The sequence below is a fragment of the Suillus paluster genome, assembly GCF_016628075.1.
Source record: "Suillus paluster strain FC165 chromosome Unknown EDB91scaffold_7, whole genome shotgun sequence".
NCBI lineage: Eukaryota > Fungi > Basidiomycota > Agaricomycetes > Boletales > Suillaceae > Suillus > Suillus paluster.
The window spans coordinates 714,754-731,229 of record NW_024537567.1 but is presented as its reverse complement, the minus strand read 5'-3'; the positions used below and the strand labels follow the sequence as shown (position 1 = coordinate 731,229).

General features: G+C 48.0%; 7 protein-coding genes across 7 annotated transcripts; 2 read left to right on the top strand and 5 right to left on the bottom strand.

Annotated features, from left to right (window-relative positions):
- Window positions 1-154: 154 nt before the first annotated feature.
- EDB91DRAFT_1110149 (histidine phosphatase superfamily) lies at window positions 155-2,778 on the bottom strand. The gene is given in 12 exon segments (XM_041317676.1): window positions 155-763; window positions 815-888; window positions 937-1,143; window positions 1,204-1,209; window positions 1,263-1,338; window positions 1,387-1,666; window positions 1,722-1,740; window positions 1,802-1,890; window positions 1,941-2,340; window positions 2,397-2,569; window positions 2,682-2,737; window positions 2,748-2,778. 10 exon segments carry the CDS (start codon window positions 2,566-2,568, stop codon window positions 473-475), a joined length of 1,614 nt encoding a protein of 537 aa, XP_041181464.1. The 5' UTR covers window position 2,569; window positions 2,682-2,737; window positions 2,748-2,778; the 3' UTR covers window positions 155-472.
- A 425-nt stretch (window positions 2,779-3,203) lies between these two features.
- EDB91DRAFT_1110133 (phosphatase 2C-like domain-containing protein) lies at window positions 3,204-5,017 on the top strand. The gene is made up of 10 exons (XM_041317675.1): window positions 3,204-3,406; window positions 3,457-3,526; window positions 3,579-3,731; window positions 3,783-4,012; window positions 4,062-4,191; window positions 4,245-4,391; window positions 4,444-4,473; window positions 4,525-4,595; window positions 4,647-4,895; window positions 4,947-5,017. The coding sequence occupies exons 1-10, from the start codon at window positions 3,301-3,303 to the stop codon at window positions 4,973-4,975; spliced, it is 1,215 nt and encodes a 404-aa protein (XP_041181463.1). The 5' UTR covers window positions 3,204-3,300; the 3' UTR covers window positions 4,976-5,017.
- Window positions 5,018-7,932, bottom strand: EDB91DRAFT_1110127 (nucleophile aminohydrolase). Its single transcript, XM_041317674.1, has 18 exons — window positions 7,586-7,932; window positions 7,464-7,530; window positions 7,253-7,413; window positions 7,102-7,201; window positions 7,009-7,039; window positions 6,663-6,959; window positions 6,590-6,608; window positions 6,417-6,540; window positions 6,348-6,361; window positions 6,234-6,298; window positions 6,122-6,184; window positions 6,030-6,069; window positions 5,920-5,970; window positions 5,853-5,867; window positions 5,721-5,803; window positions 5,568-5,663; window positions 5,315-5,510; window positions 5,018-5,262 (listed from the first exon to the last, which is right to left on the bottom strand). The coding sequence occupies exons 1-18, from the start codon at window positions 7,743-7,745 to the stop codon at window positions 5,108-5,110; spliced, it is 1,737 nt and encodes a 578-aa protein (XP_041181462.1). The 5' UTR covers window positions 7,746-7,932; the 3' UTR covers window positions 5,018-5,107.
- Window positions 7,933-8,015: 83 nt separating this feature from the next.
- EDB91DRAFT_1244482 (prefoldin subunit 6) lies at window positions 8,016-8,536 on the top strand (the record flags this gene model as incomplete). Its single annotated transcript, XM_041322413.1, has 4 exons — window positions 8,016-8,144; window positions 8,194-8,318; window positions 8,368-8,428; window positions 8,483-8,536. 4 exons carry the CDS (start codon window positions 8,016-8,018, stop codon window positions 8,534-8,536), a joined length of 369 nt encoding a protein of 122 aa, XP_041181461.1.
- Window positions 8,537-8,708: 172 nt separating this feature from the next.
- Window positions 8,709-12,767, bottom strand: EDB91DRAFT_1235318 (RNA dependent RNA polymerase-domain-containing protein; the record flags this gene model as incomplete). The annotated part of the gene is made up of 16 exons (XM_041321302.1): window positions 8,709-9,423; window positions 9,472-9,787; window positions 9,839-9,935; window positions 9,986-10,027; window positions 10,080-10,186; window positions 10,241-10,907; window positions 10,960-11,087; window positions 11,141-11,240; window positions 11,288-11,539; window positions 11,561-11,764; window positions 11,815-12,054; window positions 12,104-12,252; window positions 12,301-12,357; window positions 12,409-12,472; window positions 12,532-12,608; window positions 12,686-12,767. 16 exons carry the CDS (start codon window positions 12,765-12,767, stop codon window positions 8,709-8,711), a joined length of 3,297 nt encoding a protein of 1,098 aa, XP_041181460.1.
- An 885-nt stretch (window positions 12,768-13,652) lies between these two features.
- Window positions 13,653-14,045, bottom strand: EDB91DRAFT_1235317 (uncharacterized protein; the record flags this gene model as incomplete). Its single annotated transcript, XM_041321301.1, has 3 exons — window positions 13,653-13,806; window positions 13,842-13,891; window positions 13,941-14,045. The coding sequence occupies 3 exons, from the start codon at window positions 14,043-14,045 to the stop codon at window positions 13,653-13,655; spliced, it is 309 nt and encodes a 102-aa protein (XP_041181459.1).
- A 264-nt stretch (window positions 14,046-14,309) lies between these two features.
- On the bottom strand, window positions 14,310-16,418 carry EDB91DRAFT_1244480 (major facilitator superfamily domain-containing protein; the record flags this gene model as incomplete). The annotated part of the gene is made up of 12 exons (XM_041322412.1): window positions 14,310-14,382; window positions 14,435-14,538; window positions 14,594-14,695; window positions 14,744-14,959; window positions 15,010-15,144; window positions 15,196-15,376; window positions 15,429-15,478; window positions 15,597-15,693; window positions 15,750-15,850; window positions 15,901-16,093; window positions 16,155-16,216; window positions 16,269-16,418. The coding sequence occupies 12 exons, from the start codon at window positions 16,416-16,418 to the stop codon at window positions 14,310-14,312; spliced, it is 1,464 nt and encodes a 487-aa protein (XP_041181458.1).
- Window positions 16,419-16,476: the final 58 nt, after the last annotated feature.

The following is a 16,476-nucleotide window of genomic DNA, read 5'->3' as shown; positions in this document are numbered from 1 at the left end:
ACCAGCAAGCTTTGAAGCTTGAAGTAACGGTAGGGGTATGATCAGATCTCGCAATGCCAAACTTGGCATGATGCATAACTTTAATCTTAACTCCGTGCCATGTGGTTCTCGCTCACGTGTATTAATCCGTAGACAGCGTGGAAAATGGAGGAAATGGTCATTGCAAGGGACAAGGGGTCGTGAGGTTCCGCGGCGAAGCTTTCCAGGGGTCGACTTGATTATCATGCAAATGTATGGAAACGTCCACGTCGGATGATAAAACGTTGGACGATCCAATAAGAGTAACGTTGATGAGCAGTGATGAGCGTGTGGATCCGGCAGTAAGGTAAGAGATCAGATACATCGATATGAGAGTGTATATAAGGTGAGCAGCAATCAACGGACCAAATGCAGAAGGTCGATGCGACGCGTGCTGCACGTGCACAAGGTAAGCCTAAGCTTACAATGTACTTCACACAACCCGAATGTCCTTTTAACTAGGGTATCTCCCATCAACTATGTTGTCAGGGTTGGGCATGGTGTAATTGGCGAAGCAATCATACGCAAAGTTAATTTGCCCAATTCGTTCGTGCATTCCGCTGATGAAACTGGGCAGCGCGCATAGACCGTTCGAATCTTCCGTGCAGCCATGGATACCCGTCAATGGCACCACTCCATCATTCAGAATGAACCGGATGTGTGTGGGCTCCTCCAAGGCTGGGCAGCTGAGAACCTGGGCGACAAGCTGGCTGGCAAAAGGTGCAATCTGGCTAGCAATATAAGACTGATGACTAGTCAGAAATCGAGGTGAACAATGGTTTATAAGACTGCGTACACGATTAGGAGGGATATGGTCGGTCGGCAGGGGACCAGTTGCAGCTAGACTGGTGAAGTTCAGGGCAGTGATGACTGAGCTGTGTCAGTACGGTCTTGTCAAAGAAGGAAGCGGTAACATACTGCTGGCAATGACTGAGTCGTGGGTAGCATCCACATATATGGGTTGATCAAGAGGGAATGTGATGTTGCTCGAGTCGAGAGTGCTGTTGGTACTGCTGTTCCACATCGTGATGGGAGTTTGAGTGAGGCGTGCCACTAGCTCTTGGACATAGCCAAGGCCCTGTGCTGCTGCTGTTGGATTACCTGGTCCATCGCTGTACCAGAAATCTTGTTTAAGATGGAGTGAGTGGTCGCTCGGGCTGCATGTTTATCACTCAATGTGCTCACCAAGATCTGCAAATACGCATCACTGCCAAACTCAGCAAGTATCATTTGAGAGAACATACCAACGTAATACTCGAATCCCTCCCATTCTTCCTCAGTGAAGAGGTCACAAAACTTGGAATAACCGAGGGCTACAGTCTGCGGGATGTCAGAAATACACAAAGATTTTATAGATGATGTAATTACCTCGTAGGCGCACATCTGCTGCATATCAACCAAGTCTGAGACGGTAAAATTGAATCCTTGGATCATTGACTGCAAGCGCATTCGAGCGTCTTGGAGATAGACATTTGCCCAGTTACTAGCCTGAGTGCTACCGAAGTAACCGATATCTTCCGTATTGGAGTTGGGGCACACATTGTAAGGAGCAAGGGTATTGTTGAAGTTGTCCGCCTCGATGATGATCTCCTGGTGGTAGTCGGTCTGGTAAGTTCTGACCTCGAAAAAGCCTGCAGCAAAGTTCAGGCTGCAGGTAGCGTTCTCAGATGCAACACACGCTGAAAGATGAACGAATTGCTCACGCAGAATCCACCATGCGATCTATACGCCACAAACAAATCATCAGAGCTGATTGTGAAGCAAACGTTAAATGCTCGCAAACCTTCAGAAGTAGTACGGAAGACTGGGAGTTCTGTGAAGGCATTGAGTAACTCGCCGTATCTATAGCGGAAGGCAACCCCGTTGCTGAAGCTGATGGAGGTGAACATCAGGAGAAATATCGTGAAGGAGATCGAACATACAGCGCTTCGCGGCCGAAGGGTGTCAAAATCTCCGCGCCCAGCTTATATGTCCAGGTTGCGAGGAATTTCAAATCACCTGTGACATTGAAGCCATTTTTCGATGCAGCAGAATGTATTGCAGCGGCGAATTTTGAGGGTCCGGAGTCAGAGGTTGGATAGCGAGCACCGTGGCGCATCAAGAGATGCACTGCGTTGAGACCGCATCCTTCTGGGATGACGGGAGACGCATCAGGAAGACCAAATGACTCCACGGAGTACATGGGCGACAAGTTGCCCCAGCGACGCATTACATTGAAAGTAATGTCGGCGCCGTTTGCCGAATTGGGTCTTGACAAGGGAAATGCGCTTTCGACCTTAGAGAAGGGAATAGCAGTGGCAATAGCCTCAGGTTCAGCACCAGCTTAAAAAAAATTGATTAAAACACAGGTATAGACTGGAATCAGTATTATAACAGACTAGGCGTTGGACCTGCGTAACCAACTTGCGATGCATCTGGGAAGTAAGAATCAATGGCAGTGTTGGTGGCACCAGGGGGAGGATAAGATGCAACAAGTGTTGATCCTGCAAAACTGGACGCCGACTTTGCGCTGCAGAAGGGCAGAGCGAGCAACAAAACGCCCGCAAGCATGGCTTGATGGTAGAGAGGGTTTAGGGAGTAGCAAAAGGGAAATGAAGCCTACGGTAATGACTTTATGTGCTTATGTGACATAGAAGTTCGGCCTGCAAACGGGACGCCAAATGAATAGGAAGCACTTCCGCTGGCGTTTTTCTCCGACTCATAAAACGCCTGATATCTTTGGATATTTTGGAGTCATATGAGGCTTTTTGGGCCGCCATCGATGATCGCGTGCAGGTGGTAGGGAAGTCCACAAAGCGCTCCGAAAGTGCTTTTTGAGCATTTCCTTTAGGCAATTACTCCGAGCGAGCCTCAAGCGAGCTGAATTTGGTGAACGTCAAGCAGACCTTGGAGACAATTGAGCGCTTTGGTAGTTCATCCTTGATACTGGCATGAAGTTGAATGATATTTTGGAATAACGATGAGAATACTTATGGAGGTCCAGGATCGTTTAGCTGGGTCGTGATCGCAGCATACCTGGCAGCTGTGATATATTAGAATTACAAGTGATACATAGTAATCACGGGTAACCTTAACGACACGTTCGCCGACTCGTTGGAGCAGCAGAGTAACTGCCCAACGGTTCGAACTTGGAGTGCAAACTAGTCTTATAAGTTATGAGGGTCAATGATTTTGTCGAAAGGTGCATGGCAGACCGTTTTCCCACCTTTTTGCAGTACAAGGCTTTAACGCTTTGACTTTATGCGTTAAGGCAATATTATGCTCTCCATCCCGTGACAGAGCATGCAACGAATAGCTTCCTTATTCTTCCAGTCGTCCAAATCCTTAAAGACGACAGTGTATTCATCCTCACGCCGGTATCATGACTTTCTTCGCTTCTCTACCCCAGGTCAGTTTTATTCACTTACCCTGCTTTCAAGTTTGAACGAGCTTGCACAGGTGGCGCTGGTCGTGTACCACTTCATTCACCCACCGTCATAGGCGTGGCATCCTCAAGAGGTACTCGCAGGTGATCATTATTCCTTACGCCTCGTTGCCTAGCTGAGTCTCTGTTTGCACAGTCACCACGAAGACTATTATGCGTTTGCATCATTACTCTTAGATCCTGAAGGGCTACGAGCAAGCTTGAAGAAAACCCTCGGCATAGACTGGGCCCCAAAGAATATAAATGACCCATTAGCACGACAGGTAGTTTTTGTCGGCCTCTATGACGGGTATGTATCATATCAACCTTGACATACACACCAGTCGTTGACACTATGCAGACATGGTGGATCCACAGTTTCCCAATATTTGCGCCAGGAGTTGCATGGGTTATTCGAATCCGTCGACAAGAGTCACATTCCTGAGTTGTATCTGTGGATAAAGGACCAAGGAGGTTATTTCAAGAGGTTCCGCGGGGGCGCCCTTGCTCCCTGGATACATCAGTCAAAGTCAAATGATACACCTCCCTTGGATCTCGAGGCACGTGCAACCCAGGCGTTCTTCGAAGTCGGTGAGCAACAATCACTTACCGTTTGACGTTTATAAATGGGTAAGTTTAGACCGGCTCCTCGCTATTGAGAGTGAAGCCAAAACATGTGGAGCAACAGCGTCTGTCGCGATCCTCCACTCCCTTGATACCCGCCCATTCTTCTCCTCCACAAAACTTGTTTTGACAGTCGCTCATGTTGGGTTAGTCATATTTTCAATGAACACATATATACGTTTAGAGAACACGCGAACAGCGATGCTCGAGTACTCCTTTGTCGTACCAACGACTGTCTAGTCCACCCGATGACCGAGAATCATCACCCAGATACCCTTATGGAGGCCGCTCGTCTACGACGCATGATGGGTTCATCACTTATCACCGATTCGTTCGGCGAGTCTCGGTAAGCCAGTGCAGCGTTTTCCATTATCGCACCCTCCTTCATTTCCTTACAGCTGGATGGGTGCTCTGGCGAATACGAGAGCGTGAGCAGCACAACCGCTTACTTCTAGCAACTTACTGATATCGGGTCTTAGCCTTGGAGATCTCAAGTGGAAGCGATACGGCGTGACTCCAGAGCCAGATGTTCGAACCATGCTGCTGGAAGGTTCTATTCTTTCCTGTGCAGCGTTGTTACAGCCTCTGACATCATCGACAGGCAAGAAGTGGGCATACATGATCATCGTCTCCGATGGAGTGTCATCCATCCTATCTGACCAAGAAATCGTGGACGTTGCCCGAGGTGCACCTAGTCCAAAAAAAGCCGCCGACCAAATTTTATCATGCTCTGAAGAGCTGGGTGGCGAGGACAATGCAACGGTTGTAGTTGTGCCCTTGTCTGGTTGGGCGGATATTCAAGGACCCGACAGGACCCGCGCTCTTCGCGAGTATCGAAGTCAACAAGCGAGTAAGTATTTCAAGCATTTTCTCTCTCTCTCGCTGATTAACATCATGGCAGTTGGAAGTGAGCGTCAGAGGCGAATGTGATTTAGAGGACTCATCAGTTATACCCTCCATTAGAGCAAATAATTTGCTATATTATTGCAGAGATTTATTGCGCTTCAATCTTCGTTCTTTCATGGTATGTACAATGGGTCATTACCCTGTCCCTAGAGGCATTTAAATCTGCGCTGCGGCATGGCCATCCGACCTTGGGTCACACCCGGCAGCCCAAACAGTCTTCCCAGACACATCGACAATCTTCTGAATAATCTGTCCACGACCCATCATTCCCGTCTCGAAGCCGCTGACGGTATTGGCATCGTGTCCCATGGCTAAAGCAACATATTTAGAAAAGTCATTGATAAAAGACAACTAAAAGCATACCGCGAAGCTTCTGAATGGTTGACATGGGAATAGTGTCTTCAAAGAAAACCCCACCGTTGACTACACCAAAGGCAGCAGGATCCTTGTCGTCTGGGTCAGGCATTCCAGCTGAGATACAGAATCGAGGGGCATCAAGGGCGGCTTGGGCAGTGAAACCGCGCAGCATATTGAGCAGGACCTGAACGTGGCCCTGGGGCTGTGACGATGATTTGATCATTATATCGACAGGCACCGGAGGGGTGGGAGTACATACCTGCATGAAGCCACCCATTACACCATAGGACAGGAACAAATCGTCCCCTCGTAACGCCATTGCAGGGATGATGGTGTGGTATGGTCGTTTTCCACCCTACAAAAAAACCGCATAACTCGATGGGTCGTACAGTTGAGTTAGTACACGACATACCTGTAAGCAGTTAGGGTGACCCTCCATCAAAAGGAATCCAGCACCCCGGTTCTGAAGAGTAAAGCCGCATCCCTTGGGTATGGCTTCAAATTTTCAGCATCGTCTAAACCGTGACGCGAATTGACGAGTCACCTCCAGTCCCAAATCCTTCGGGTGCAAAGTATCAACAGGTGCACTCGCGGATAAACTAGATGCCTACCTGCATAATTGCTCTGAATAAAACTACATGCATTTCCCCACTGATCTGTAGCTGAAACACGATATCCCTTAGTAAATGAACACTGCACAAGGCTGCGTTCTCTATCATACCAGTGAAGTAAACCGTGTCAGATGAGTTCACTGGATTCCCCTGACAATCTGTGAGTAAATTAAAACGGTATTAACTGCCGAGCGCAACTCACGTGGATCACTTTGGGGTTTGTAGCTTGAGGGTTGAAAAGAGCTGCGCGTTTGGATAAATATTCCTACAGCACAGATGAGATGCGATGGAGAATGGGAGGCCCTAATTCTAACCTTGCTCAGTAGCTCATCGACCGGGATATTGTTGAACTCAGGATCAGTCACGTAGTATTGTGTATCTGCTGCCTGTCAGCTGCAAAGCACAAGCGAATCATGCAAGGATCTCACCCGCAAAGGCCAGACTAAAAAATAGACGTAAATGAACAAGTGTTCAGGGGATTCGACTACTGCACGCACCGCAGGGCCTCAATGAGCGCATGGAGATACTCGGCAGAGTTGTGTTCTAATTCCAGGAGGGATGGAATCTTTCCTTGCTCCTGCATTTGTTCGAGAATGCCAAGAGCAAGCAACGCAGTGAGACCTGGCGATGAGCATTAGTTACGCTCGGGCGGAGACTCATTTATCTTCACCTTGACCATTGGGAGGACACTAAATGTTGATAAAGTTGGTGTCTGCCCATAAACAACGCCATTGACGGCTCACCTCATAAACGGTAACATCTCCAGCATAGGTGTATTTGATGGGTTCTACGAACGACGTCTCGTGCTGTGCGAGATCATCGAGCTCCATAACGCCCCCTTTGCTTTGAACGAGCTCCACTATAGCTTCTGCGATACGACCTTTATAGAAACCATCCTTTCCTTGCTCCGCGACAGTACGGAAAGTCTTGGCAAGGTTGGGGAACTTCATAATTTGACCTGGGAGAGGTGCCTTTCCGTTCAAAAGCATTTCATGTCCGTTTGGCGACGCATTTTTTATCAACGTTTCCGAGTGCTGCCACTGTAGACGAATCAGCAAGTTGCTGAAGGCGAACAAAAACTGAACTGGCATTATGACTGTGAATTTCAGATACTGGAACTCTACCATCAAGGGATGCAGTCAATAAACTTGGCGATGAGTATTGGAATGAATAATTACGAACCCTTCTTCGGCGAGCCTGATCGCAGGCTCAAGAACTTCAGCGACGGTAAGTTTTCCACTTCCGAGCTTTTCCACAGCATCGACCCACGCGGCAGCAGCACCTGCTCGCTTGGTCATCTATCATATAATCAAAGATATCAAATGAAACAAACCTGGGACGGTGACACAGTTCAGGTCTGTGAGAGGAATCTGGCCGCCTGTAACACCACGTTGACGCATGTATTCAACTGACAATCTCTGAGGAGAGTGACCGGAGCCGTTCATTGCCTTTATGGTTTTCGTTTTCGCGTCGTAGAAGAGACAAAAAGCATCCCTATTTCACTCTCAGATTGGGGTGATGCACTAGCTCATGGATAAACCCACCCTCCTATACCACAGCAACTAGGCTCGGTCACATTTAGGGCGGCGGAGGTCGCAACGGCAGCATCAGCTGCGAGCAAGTTGCACTGTCGGTGGAAGTTGTGATCGAGAACACCGACACTCACCTGCATTCCCGCCTTTCCTCAGGATTTCGAGTCCAGCCTCCGCCGCGAGAGGTTGAGAACATGCGACGACACCCTTGGTACCATAGACTTGGGATCGCCGACTTGGAAATCGCTGGAACGCGAGATCAGGTTGGTCTACCTTACTCCAATCGACTTTCATTGCGGGGAATGCGGAGGTTATGAAAAGGAAGGTGGTGAGGAGCTACGATAAATCATTGAAGATTCTGGTTAGTTTTAAAGGAACGGGGCCCCTTGTCTCCGGCCTAGCGCTCACACACTATGCGATCGGTGTGCTTCACATGACGCTCACATGGACGTGACCGATACTGATACATTCCTGACGGAACACCGACGCAATTGGTACCATTACATAACAGTTTTCAGCGACACTTTGGGTATCGGGAAAAGGTGACAGTCTATTTGAGTCATCATGTCCCTAGAATTCCGTTTCCAATCAGCATCAACGGACTACCAGAAAATACAAACTGAACTCGCAAGTTTAGTGGAGAATCGCACCCGTCTTGATGCCCAGCTTTCCGAGAATGAGATGGTCAAAAAGGTTCGCCCAACATGTTCGCCCAACTCATTTTGCCTACCCCATCTTCCAGGAGTTTGCACAGTTGACCCCCAGTAATGCTGTTTATAAACTCGTGGGGCCCATATTGGTGCCTCAAGATCAGAATGAGGCCAAAACCAATGTCGAGACACGCCTGGAATTTATCAAGAGCGAAATGTCACTGGTTTTATGTCCGAGTTGAATGCGGGACTCATCAGCATCACAGAAAACGCGTAGATGCACAGATAAAAGATGGCGAGGACAGGTCAGAGAAAAAGAAGAATGAGGTAACGTCACTCGCCCGCCTTTGCCAGTAATGAGTTTGACCCGTCATATCGCAGCTCGTCGAAATCCAAACCAAGCTCCAGCAGGCTCAATCTACGCCGAATGCTTAAACGAATGCACTTCTGCAAAGAGAATCGAATCGCTCCTGAAGGTTCCTACAGGAGTGCCAAACCACATGCACGACTGAGTGGTACTTAATCGTGCTACTGATACAGTGTACACCGTACATGCTACCAAAGAGATACTAGCCTACATATAGAAAAATCGACGTGTACTGAATTATCAATGGAAAGTCGATCGCTTCAATACAAACCTCTCGTAGAAGCCGAGTGCGACAGTTTTCGACGGACCGAGGCTCCTTGCCTTGATCATCCCAAGCTCTCGCATAGCAACGTCCCAGGGAAATTGGCTAGAATCGTTACAGTGAATATATGCGTAGGAAGCCTTGAGTCTTGCCACCTCCTCCGATGAGAAGAGGAGAAAAGACGACGGGTCCGGGGCCACAGCGAAATCACGAGCGAGGGAGCGAAGAATATCTTGTCGCCGTTCGATTTTTAGGCCGGTGAAATCACGACGGATGCTTTTCTTGTACTCTTTATATATCTTCTCGACGTGTTCGCGTATGTTGGAAAGTTCCGCTCCCATCATAAAGGCAGCATCGCTATTGCTGCCCCTCGCACGCTGTACCCTTAACTCTGCATCCTGCCATGGCTTCGAGAGAGAGGAGTCTCTGTGACCGTGAGTTTTGGGAAAAGTGCTATCCACCTGTTGCAGTTTCAGAGTTCGATGGCTCCGAGCATGGCTCAAAATCACATCCATAACAAATGCTTTCATGCCTCTGGGACGCTGAACATTGATTTCGTTGGTTTCCCGCGTTGTCTCCTCTATAGTTTCTTTCCACTCCGGGGAGCGCTTTTGGTAAAGCTTCGTGTCTCTCTTCACGACCTCCGGTAAAACGGTCAATCCACTCTTCGCCCCATCGAGAATATTGCAAAACCTGTAGTAATGTAAGATATGTTTCCTCATTGCTGTGATTGCCACCTACATGTAAGCCAAGCGAATGGTGTCATCGTGCCCATACCCAAGGGTGTACACCGCCAGGTCATGTAAGTTCGAGTATTTCCCAACCGATGATATATCGCGCAATCCTCCTAGCAGAAATGACTGCAGCTGGGGTATGATTTCGTCGAGCTTCATTCCCTGGCGTTGTTCTAGGAACTCGTCGACTCGTAGGGTATTCTTGTGGAAATTTTTCTCCAAGAAATTGTCAGGCGGATAAGAATATCTAAGGTCGGCGTTGTTGAAGTGCGACACAATAGATGGTTGCCAAACGGCAATTGCTTTGTCCCCGTCGTAATCGCCTAACTGTCACTCAGTTTCTTACATAAATACAATTTCATGATTTGACGTACCCCCAGCAAGAAGATCTGCAAAACGGCGAGTTCCCTGTACAGAGCACACTATCACATCCGTGTAGTGCCTGAGCTCCGGTTTTTCAACAGCTCTGACCTGCCTCCGAACCATTTAGATGGATAGTAAACAGTAGACGATCAGCATGCCTTCTGAGTGTCCGTCGGCAGTTTACAAGGATGTCGTGTTAGCTATTATGTGTTCAGCGTCTGCAACGAGTTGAGGAACGACAATGACACTAACCAGAACATCACCCAATACAACATTTGACTCCGTTCCGTCAGCACAACGGAATTTTGAATCCCGAGAGAGAATCTGTACTTCGTCGGGAGTCAATGTTCCAGAGGGGTCTAAGACGCACAATCGTCAAATAAACGAAGCCGCAATCATTGATAACCCCGCACCTGGCACGATCCACGCCACACAAGACATAGGCACCTCGATTTTGTATCGACGTACATAGTTGTCAACCATTGTCTTAAGAACGTGGCGAAGCTTTTCAGCGAGGATCGGGCAATCGCGAGGAGTGAAACCAGAGTCAAGCATGACCATTACCGTCTCTTCAAGAGAAGAAGGGCAACCTGAGACCTCGTCACCCCACCAAGCGATTGAGCGGGGAATGTCAATGGCTGCATCGAGATCATCTTCGTCATTATCTTCGATGTCATCGCCTTTGACGGCGAAACCTTTTGATCGAGCCTCCCCACCAGCTTCACGAGCTAATCTGGATGCAACCACGGCACCGGCCCTGGCGACACTGTCCCATAGGCGATACATAGCGTCCGGTCCATCCCAGTCAAGCAAACTGTCGACGATAGTATCCAGACCTTCCTTCATCAGATCAATAAATACTTGATGGGGAACTCCATTTTCAGCAAAATTCACTATAGTCTCTGCAGCAAGACGGGAGGGGGAGCGCATATGAGACGACCGTAGAACATCGATTGTCAGATGTCCAGGTGACAGCTCTTGCATTTCAGGATACCCGATTTTGATTTGTGATCGGCGCAACCAGACACGAGTAACATCGGAACAATTTTCCGATGGATCAGGATGCAGAAGTAGAAGGCCCTGTAGGAAGATAACAATTTGGCTTTCCCGAGATTCAGTAAGTGGCTGTTACCTTGGCGCCAGCAATTCTACATTGGATTGCAGTTGGTATCACGTCCCATTGCAAGAGCTCGCGTAACGCCCTCAAGCCAGTTTTGTTTATGTACCCGCAACCATCCGTCATGTCCGGGCCCCCCGGGTCTTTGACGCAAAACGAGTTTTTAATATCGTCAATAATAGTAGCAATAGCCTACCTTCTTCTTTCATATAGATGATATTGTCCCAGCTGATGGTAATTCCGGGGACAGAGTTCGAAAGTCCCAAGGCAAATCGCGATGACCATTTGGCCACAGTCTGAAACGTATCAGTGGCTTTCTCGGACGATCAGAACTGCTGCCAACCTGAGCCGTATTGTAGTACAGGGGGTTATGCCAGTCGAGATAATCCTCCAGAGACGGCGGTGGAGGATGAGCATGAGAAGGCATTTTGCATCCCGTCGAAGCATTAGTTGCCACCAGAAAAACGTTTCCATCCTTTGCATAGAATGCTCTATAGACCACACCACAGAGGAGAAAGTGTTGCGAAAAAAACTCCACAAGGCCATGCTGTGGCTTGTTTAGAATATTCCTCGGTACCTTCACGCGGAGGAAATTCTTGGAACCATACCGTCGCACCAGTCTCGACGAGGAACCAAGTTCTGGCTGATTGAGTTGAATGCGGTAATCGGGTGTTCTAGTGTTCTTATCGACAGACTTCAAAGTCGCGTTGAAATGCACTTTCCCCCCATACCAACCATCGACCTGTCGCTGGAATCCGTCGAAACTGTCACCCATGGCAAGAGCCAGTTCGTGCTCCCGGTCGAGCTCTTTCCAAGGCGACTTGTTATGCCATCAGTTATCGACCATTGCAAACCAAAGAAGCACTGTACTAGGACTGCCTTTTCCTTCACGAAGTATCCTTCTGCTTCACCTTTGGAGTGCTCCCGTGCGAATACCTGAGCCACACGTTGGGTAGCTTCTTGGTTTGTGCCGCGGAGCTTATCCAAGTCGGGAATGTTGATGTCCCGATATGCAAGAACATTATAAGTGACCAGCTTGGCAATCAGCCACTGTACCCCAAAGCAAATGTTTTTCCTATCAAAATAAGCTTGTAGATTTCGATCGTGAGCCTAAGAACTTCGTCGGTAAGAGACTCAGAGTCGTGTGAGAAGCACCCACAATTGAATGAATTTTCATATTTGCATCATCAGTTCTCGCACTCTTACGTGAAGACAAGGAGGCGTCAAGCGGCTCCTCTGTTTTCCGTTTTCCTAGGACAGAAGACCAACTGCCCGGAGGTGAAGCCAAATCCGACGAGCCAACAGACGCTGAAAGGAGTTGGGCGGAATGGGCGCCAGGAGCGGCAATCGACGGACTGGTTACCGTTGGAATGTCAACTCTCGAGGTGTTGCCGTTCGCAGTGCTGTTCAAAACTGTGACCAGTTTTTAAGCTCTCAGACCACAGCAACAATGAGTTAACTCACGCTCTTCCGGCATATTGCACATCATATCACTCAGGTCTTCCAGCCCAGAGTAAACGGATGATTGCTGATGTCGATGTTAGCTATCTAGGAAGAAACTAGGATAGGAGCTAATCGGAGACTGACGGTTGATGAGAGCGAGTCGCTGGAAGCAGTCCTTTCTACCGGAACCGAAACAGTAGGAATGATGGCAGAATAAGCCTCTTGATGATATGGAGTCAGTCCATGTGCATAACTATGTCACTCCGTGCGCAAAACACAAGATCAAAAACAATCGTACCTTCTTCGAATCCCCACTCGTCCACTGTAGGCCCCTCTTGTACTTCGCGGTAATAAGCCTGCGGCATGATGCCCCTCGACATGCTAGATACACAAAATGTGTGCAAGGCGTAGATCCTAGGTGTGTAATGTGAGTTCAAAAAAACTGGACGAGGACGATGTTGAAAATGTGTAGTAAGTTATTGCATGGATCAAACTGATCATCCAGAGAGATCATCCAAAGAAGCACGATTGGAGATCTCGCTCAAGATAGCAGGTTTAGAACAACTGAAACGTTGTACATTGGCCATGAGGCAGGCTGACAAGGCTGACATCGGATTCAAGTCGCGACTGATTGACTTCGAAAGTTACAAATTGTCGGCCGTACTGTGAACAGGATCAAATCACCCCTGGGCCCAGTGATTTGTCTCTCCTTTCAGAATTCTAGATTGGTGCGTCAGTGTCAGGATCATTGCTAAGGGAGCGATTTGCAGGGAGTATAACGAGCGGTTACAAACATAACACTCGTATATATTGCATAAATGAAGATATTGATAGCCCATCAGCTTTCCGTTCTCGACTGGGCCCTCAAGTGGTTCCTTCCCATTCGTGAAGTGTACCAACTCAAGAACACCAGCCTTAACGTCACCGAGCCCTCGTTTAAAGGGCTCTCCAGACGTGAAGCTTTGCATCATTTGGGCTTGAAAGATGTACATAAACCATTCACGACGCTGGGTCAGTCAAAAGCACGTTAGTATGACATATATCTAAAAGAAATGCTCATTGTACGAGTGCCTTTACATGGCGATGAATATGAACAAGGACTCGACGCGCAGTCTAGAATGCCATGCAGACCCTGGAGATCTGGCTAACCAGGAAATGGTCCAAGAAAAACCAGGTCCAAAATCGTCGAGAAGACTACGTCGGGCGAGCAAATTTGTCTGTACGAGTGAACAGACGTACACATAGGCTCGATGCCACCACGCCCCCTACGACTGTTGTTGTGCAGCCTGCATGTGTGCCAAATCCCGCTCCGTCTCCGGACTTTTCAAGATCTTCTCCAGCTTAAAGCGTTTCCGCGCGGATATCGGAGGGCAATTGCGAATTAATACAGTATCACTCAATCGAAGGACTGTTCCACGACTCAGCATAGACGCAAAGAATAACGTGGTGGTGACAGACCATTCCGTTCATCGTGTGTTAGGATCTTTTTGCTTCGTTCAATGCGCTGAAAGTCGGGTGAGTATATTCTTCGTAGGGGAACAGAGAAAGTGTACTTTTCCGGTTATTTTGTGGATAATGTGGCGTGAAACAGTCACTGTGGCTGTCTTGTGCATACAACCGACTTTAGTGACGATACCGGTCAGTGCCATGGGAGGCATGGTTGGGCAAGTAATTAGAATGAGTTCAAGTTTGCTGAGGGAACCATTTGGGTTCTTTTCAGCGTGGGAACTAAATATCATATCAGGGAAGTTCGGCACCACCACCTGCATGGTCCTGACGGCAAGGGCAAGTAAAGATCTCGGTTTCGCATGTTGTAACCAGTACAGAGTATATATTATGTCTGCGGATGAATTGTCTTCGATACTATTACTTACTATGCGGTATATATGGGTACTTTGGTTGTAAGATTTAAAAAGAGATATTTATGCCAGGGAGCTTGAAGGTGGTGGTGCGGAAGGAGCATATTTTGACTTGCGTCTCAATATTGGGCCGTATCTGTTGCAATGTTAACACATCAGGAAGCAGATGAGGCCTGTAAAGGACCTACTTTGTCAGGACGAAGGGAATTGGCATCATGATCAGGGCGATACAACCCAGCAGTGTCGAAGCCCATTCAGGGCCAAGCCTATCGTACATCTGAGTGGCAAAAAGCTGAGCGAGGGGTAGTCAGCTGAGATGTGAAAGGGGAAACAATATATTTTCTTACAGGAAATCCAGCACCGAACAGACTACGAACGACAGTATTTGCAGCTAGCGCCGAAGCAGCGAGAGCCAAATATGCATCAATGATATAGTTGAACAGGGCGAGCTTGAGAGACGTGAGCCGTAGGTCAGCATGCGAATTGTGACAACATACAAATATGAAGCAAATACTCCATCCTAGTAATGCACCCGACGTCATCGGAGCCCATATCGAAATGCTAGGAAATGATGTCCATGCAAACCAGAAAAATGATATGGCAAAGGACGGCGCTGCAACCATGGCAATCCTCAATCTGAATTCTGGCGGCACAGGGTTTGGTGCGCATTCCTGGACTTTGCGCTCGTAACTCGGGTTAAAAAATAAAATGTACTGAAAACGCAATGATAAGAACGTGGAACGCAATAATAAAAGATACACACAGTTACGACTGCAATAAAGCCGCCAATGGGCAGCGGAAGGAACATGAGTCCAGATACACCCGCATTCAAGTTGTGCCCCTTGGTGAAAACCACAGGATAAGCCTCGAAAAGCAGGTATATACAGCCATAGACGAACTAGGATCATATGTCAATGGTCCTCTAGTCAGTTGCAAAACAGTAACTCACGCTCATGTATAGAGTTATGGCAATCAACATTGGTTCAGTAACGAGAACTTTGAAAGGCCGAGCAAGAATGCTTTCCACGCGCTGGGCAAGTGTGAAGTTTTGCAGGTCCATGGCGGCATAATATTTCTCATCCCCGGTGTGCTTCCTGACCTCTTTAGCTTTCTTGGCAAGAAGCACTGGGCTGAGGTTATGGGATGAGCGCCTAGAACAGCCACCGCGTAAAAATCGCTCACGTATACGTCTCAGGAATAGTGAAAACAATCAGCAACCAGCAGACGCCAGCCTATAAACATACGTGTGAATTATAACTGATAGAGGATGGAGAAAGGACTTGCAAAAATAGTTAATATCCAAAAGAGCCAGCGCCATGAGACACTAGCTAGGGCAAGGTATCCTGATACTACTGGACCAATGGCTGGTCCAGCAAACGGAGCCACAGTGAAAATCGCGAGAGCAGTGCCGCGTCCCTTTGCGTCCCAGATATCTGATATGAGAGCGCTTGAAAATTCATCTTGTAAAAATACAGCCGTCCCTCTAGAGTCGACAGCACTTACCCTGAATTTGCTAAAGGGGCGGCTGCAAATGTACCACCAAGAAAACGGAGAATTAAGACGGATGCGATATTCTGCGACAACGCACACCCAATTTGGAAGCACTACAGGCAACTTTTGAGTAAAAGGCGAGAAAGTAATTCAGTCGGTTCACCATGTATAGGAAGAAAGAGATGATGAATATTGGACGTCGTCCGTACTGCTCCGATAACGGTCCCCAAAGTAAAGGGCCAACACAGTAACCGCATACGAAAAGCGAAACAGTCAACGTTCCGACTTCCCGTGATACCCCAAACTCATGCATGAGAGTGGGTACTAGAGAGGATGGGGCACTACTCGAGAAGGTGCTATATAAGGCAAACAAAGCAATCTGAGCATTGAATATTTCACGATAGATGTTATACGCACGCATTGAGGACCAGGAGACCGGCAGCGAGGGTAAGGTACCACTTTTTGGCAAAGGACCAGTTCTGAACGAGTTCATGAGCTGATCAACATGATGGTCTTGTAACTGGAAAATACCTTTGGATTGGCTGGGTCGTCCTCATCGAAGCTCACTAGATATGGGTCTGGGGTGGACTTATTTTCAGGAACGCTAATAAAGGCATCCTCCTTGTTGTTCTCCTCAGTGTGAATAATGGGAGACGTGGATACCCTCGGTGAGTCGGGCATATCTAAACTTTGGAAAAGCACGGCTAGGAAAACGAGGTCTGGAGAAGATTACGACGGC

Coding starts and splice junctions, on each gene's coding strand:
- EDB91DRAFT_1110149 (XM_041317676.1), bottom strand. CDS start 2,568: ATGCTTGCGGGCGTTTTGTTGCTCGCTCTGCCCTTCTGCAGCGCAAAG. Junction 1,891..1,940: donor CCCTTCGGCCGCGAAGCGCT/GTATGTTCGATC, acceptor CACCTCCATCAG/CTTCAGCAACGGGGTTGCCT. Junction 889..936: donor CGACTCAGTCATTGCCAGCA/GTATGTTACCGC, acceptor GACACAGCTCAG/TCATCACTGCCCTGAACTTC.
- EDB91DRAFT_1110133 (XM_041317675.1), top strand. CDS start 3,301: ATGCAACGAATAGCTTCCTTATTCTTCCAGTCGTCCAAATCCTTAAAG. Junction 4,192..4,244: donor TTGACAGTCGCTCATGTTGG/GTTAGTCATATT, acceptor ACACGCGAACAG/CGATGCTCGAGTACTCCTTT. Junction 4,392..4,443: donor GATTCGTTCGGCGAGTCTCG/GTAAGCCAGTGC, acceptor ATTTCCTTACAG/CTGGATGGGTGCTCTGGCGA.
- EDB91DRAFT_1110127 (XM_041317674.1), bottom strand. CDS start 7,745: ATGAAAGTCGATTGGAGTAAGGTAGACCAACCTGATCTCGCGTTCCAG. Junction 7,202..7,252: donor GAACTGTGTCACCGTCCCAG/GTTTGTTTCATT, acceptor CCAAGCGAGCAG/GTGCTGCTGCCGCGTGGGTC. Junction 6,185..6,233: donor TCGATGAGCTACTGAGCAAG/GTTAGAATTAGG, acceptor TCTGTGCTGTAG/GAATATTTATCCAAACGCGC.